Source organism: Electrophorus electricus, chromosome 16, assembly GCF_041902795.1.
Source record: "Electrophorus electricus isolate QZ-2024a chromosome 16, ASM4190279v1, whole genome shotgun sequence".
Lineage (NCBI taxonomy): Eukaryota > Metazoa > Chordata > Actinopteri > Gymnotiformes > Gymnotidae > Electrophorus > Electrophorus electricus.
The window spans coordinates 25,472,501-25,477,500 of NC_137512.1; the positions used below are offsets into that span (position 1 = coordinate 25,472,501).

The 5,000-nt window shown below is 41.4% G+C and overlaps 1 protein-coding gene across 4 annotated transcripts in view; it reads right to left on the reverse strand.

The window, feature by feature from the left end:
- Positions 1–5,000, reverse strand: part of sv2bb (synaptic vesicle glycoprotein 2Bb) — a 37,437-nt gene that overhangs the window by 15,309 nt on the left and 17,128 nt on the right. For all 4 annotated transcript variants that reach the window (XM_027031094.3, XM_035532444.2, XM_081699249.1 and 1 more), the window contains exon 2: positions 1,780–2,489. In XM_027031094.3, coding sequence (XP_026886895.1) covers positions 1,780–2,242 — 463 coding nt within the window. In that variant the 5' untranslated portion in view covers positions 2,243–2,489. The remainder of the gene's footprint in view (positions 1–1,779; positions 2,490–5,000) is intronic.

The window sequence follows — 5,000 nt, forward strand, 5'->3', positions numbered from 1 at the left end:
ATATTTAAAACAAAATTTCCATTACACATACAATATATTTCATACAGATAAGACAAAGCAGAACAGAGCCTAAAACAAACACTTCACTTTTTCATGGTTCCCATTTAGCCTATAACAGCACTTGTCCTGGTATATGATAGTAATGTCATGAAGCAGAAGAGAATCACGAGTGATGAGCTCAATAATATTTTATTTGCAGAAATGAACAAAAAGGTTTTGTCTCCACAGATGCAGAGAAACCGGCTTTGCAAATTCTCTGACCAGGCTAGCGAGTCAAAACAGGGAGGCATCAGGAGCAGGTGTGAATGATAATTCACCACCTGGGTGACTGGGATCGGGGGGCGTGGCTGAAGGCCATGATTGGCGTGTGTGTAATGTGAGGGCTGGCTGGATATCTTTATGTAGGAGTACTCAAGGTGAAGACATGAGCATAGTCTACAAACACCTTGTTTATTTTAGTTAGCTAACGGATAACTAACTAACCTACTAACTAACCAGCCACACACATCGTATGTAGTTAAGCAAGAAAAAGAAAGATATAATACCCATACCAGCTATGATTTATGCACCAACATTAGGGTATACATTATCCAGTGGTTTTTTAAAGTGTATTAGCTTGTGTGCAGAATGTACCAATCAGATCGTGGCCTATGAGTCATGTGAGGAGCTCACTGTGGCATCACAAATGCTGTGGGTCCAATCAGACTGCTCAGGTTCATGGCCTGGTCTGGAAGGCTGACATCTCTGTTCACACTACTGAAGGTGAGTCTGGATCAGAACCAGCACTACTAGACTCAGGGTCTTTTCTAAGTGCTGTGCGCTAAATAATGCAACTTTCTACAGTCCTATACGAGGATAAACGTTAAACTGTGGCTGCTAAAGGCTTACATAGAGAGACTGTGCACATTAAAAAGGTGAAGACTGTAAGGAATGATCCTGTTAGAATTAAATTTCAGCCTTCTAAGTGACTCTGTGTTCAGATTCACTCCCTGGGTTGGTTTCAGACCCATGACTTAGTGACACAGCACAGCCTGCCAGGTGACATCTACAGCCGCAGTGCTTTCAGTTCATCACCTAAACAAACACACATTTACTGATGCAGCCTGATGGGTGTTGGCCACTGATGCTGCCATTAGCTAATTTGAGTGCATTTCTTATTCATGCTCTGCCTAAGTAGCTTCTGGCTACTGCTGAGCACTTGCCATAATCCGGACCTGGACCAGTTCACAGAATCACTCAGAGTAATTAGCCCTATAGTTTCTGCCAGAGAGACAAACAGATGCCTATAAGATACGACGTTTCACTGCCTAAAAGATGTCTGGAAGACATGAGGGCCTTTTGTTTTAGATTGTTTTTAGCCAATATCCACTAAAATTATATTTTGATTAAATGTTTTTCTTTCACTGAATGTCTCAGAGATGCTGGCATATGGAAATTACATAATGCAGTTAGTTTCTGTTGTAATTACAATATGGCAACCTGTTACATACAGCACTAGAGCACGGTTACCGAACTGAGCATAATGGAATAAATGTAGATGTGAATGAAGTAAATATGTTATTTATGTTGTTACTATATGAAATTCAAATTTTAAATCATTGCTGAATGACTTCCATAATCTGCACAAATACATATGCATATTACAACTTACAAATACATTTAAAGCTAAATATAGCAGGCTAAGAATACAGCTGTACAACAGACGCATATGAGATGTAATATTAATGAAACTCTTAAATCATAGTTGAAAGACGTTGGTAAATGCTGAATAAGACTTACCCAGCATGCCTTTCTCTGCTTTGGACAGGCACATGTCCTTTTCGGCACTGGGCAGTGCCAGGGCCACCACGAAGCACTCCACGCTGTCGGCCATGAGTGCCAGCCCCAGTACCACGAACAGGCTCCATTGGAAGCGCCCATGCCCACAGTCCTCCAGGATGTCCTCGTACTGCTCCGCCAGCTCCTGGAGCTCGGACACGGCGTCGGCGGCCGTGGGACCACGGGCCCTGGCCCTCGCTGCCCGCCGGGCGGCCTTGACCTCGTCTGGGTGTGGGATGCCCTGGTATTCGCCCTCGTACATCTGATCGTCCTCGTCATGCCCCTCGGTGACGTCGCTAGCGGCATCCTCCTCCTGCGGCGGGTAGTCCGTCTGGTAGCCGTAGCCGTCCTGGTCACCTTCTCCATAGGTCCCGTAGCCGTCGGCATCGCTGTGGTGATAGCTGTTTTGGTAGGGGTCAGACATTGTTCCAGAAGGGACGTGGAATGTGTGAGTGTTACCGAAGATACCACAGCAGAGGAGCGGAGCCACAGAGGTGTCGGCTCAGTTAGTGTGGCTGATCTTGTGCTTTCTTCAGCTCCAGGTAAACTCCAGGTGTTTGTTTCACACAGACAGGATGGATCTGTGGTGAGTGATCTTACAATTGCTGTCAGCCATGAATGTGTGCGTCTACGTCAGAACAAGCAGACCCTCCCAGGACAGCATGCTGAATCTGTTAGCAAAGATAACGACGCAAATGAAATAAAATAAACATATCAACCATTTAAACAAAATTTTATTGAGATTCATTTTTAACATTCACATCATTTTTAAATAGTTTTGGTTAAATTGTATTTATATCCTGACAGCGATCATTAAAACAGATGCTCTGTTAAACAAGCCACTGACTCTCACATCTACTCAAATGAACTCTGAATTCTAACAGGTTTCACCACTGTTTCAGTCTCGTGACCGGGGCCGTGCCACGTTTAATTATGTCCTTTAAATGTTAATCTTTAATCTCAGAACTAATTCTTCTCAGGTCTACAACCATTCATGGACTGCCACATTTAGATGGCATTATACATTACACTCATATCTCCTTTACACTCATACCTCATTTCAGTCGTACCTCATTTAAACTCATACCTCATTTCAGTCATACCTCATTTACACACATACCTCATTTCAGTCATAGCTCATTCACACACACCACATTGACACACATACCTCATTTACACTCATACCTCATTTTAGTCATACCTCATTTCAGTCATACCTCATTTACACACATACCTAATTTACACTCATACCTCATTTACACACATACCTCATTCCAGTCATAGCTCATTCACACCCACCACATTGACACACATACCTCATTTACACTCATACCTCATTTTAGTCATACCTCATTTACACTTATACCTCATTTCAGTCATACCTCATTTACACACATACCTCATTTACACTCATACCTCATTTACACACATACCTAATTTCAGTCATAGCTCGTTCACACACACCACATTCACACATACCTCATTTACACTCATACCTCATTTACACTCATACCTCATTTCAGTCATACCTCATTTACACACATACCTCATTTCAGTCATACCTCATTTACACACATACCTCATTTCAGTCATACCTCTTTTACACTCATACCTCATTTACACACATACCTCATTTACACACATATCTCATTTCAGTCATACCTCATTTCCACACATACCTCACATACCTAATTTACATATATCACGTTTACACTCATACCTCATTTCCACACATACCTCATTTCATTTGTACCTGATTTACCCACATACCTCATTGACAGACATACCTCATTTACTCTCATACCTCATTAAACACATACCTCATTTACACACATACCTCTTGGACACTCATACCTCATTTTAGTCTGCTACCACAGACCCTGTTAAGTTTACTAGCATTATTGTGTGTGTTATGTTCCAAGTTCCACATGCTTCTCTCTCTCTCTCCCTCTCTCCCACCCTCTCTCTCCTTCTCTCTCTCCCTCTCTGCGGAGTTAGCTGAAGCTCGTTAGCTTGGTCATGGTTTAATTGATGCCATGTTTACATCTTTGGTCTTGATCACAAACACTTAACTACACTCATACCTCATTTACTCATACCTCATTTCAGTTATACCTCTTTTCAGTCATACTTCATTTACACACATACCTCATTTACACTCATACCTCATTTACATACATACTCCATTTACACTCAAACCTCATTTACACACATACCTCATTTTAGTCATACCTCATTTACACACATAACTCATTTACTCATACCTCATTTCAGTTATAACTCATTGACACACATACCTCATTGACACTCATACCTCATTTGCACACATATCTCATTTACACACACACCTCATTTCAGTCACACCTCATTTACACACATACCTCTTTTACATACATAACTCATTTACTCATACCTCATTTCAGTTATACCTTTTTCACACACATACTTCATTTACACCCATACCTCATTTATACACATATCTCACATACCTCATTTAAACATATCTCGTATACACTCATGCCTCATTTACACACATACCTCTTTTCAGTCATACCTCATTTACACTCATACCTCATTTACATACATACTTCATTTACATACATACTTCATTTACCCTCATACCTCATTTACATACATATTTCATTTACATACATACTTCATTTACACTCATACCTCATTTACATACATACTCCATTAACACTCGTACCTCATTTTACTCATACCTCATTTCAGTTATACCTCATTTTCACACATACCTCATTTTAGTCCACAGCCACAGACCCTGTTAAGTTTACTAGCATTATTGTCCTGTTATGTTGCTGCCATGTCAAATGTCAAAAAGTTCATGCTCCACCCCTCACCCCCAGTTCCTGCTACAGTTGCAGTGTACATAGGCCTACTGTCAGCACTGTCAGCCCTGGCTTCAGGAGCCCCTTATTTCATTTCAGTGTGTACTGCACATTTTATGTGGCTGTGGTGACAATAAAACATCTACTTGTATTGAAATGTTCAGACATTTCCAACCGGTTTAATCGGATTTGCGGAAGTGTGGCAGAACAGATGAAACCGAGGAGTGACACACTTCAACGACACCGTTCTTCTGCTGCCCCTCCACTGCGTGAGTCCTCTGCGATGCGGAAAATAAGATTCATCTCACTTCATGCGACGATGTTGTCATTCAT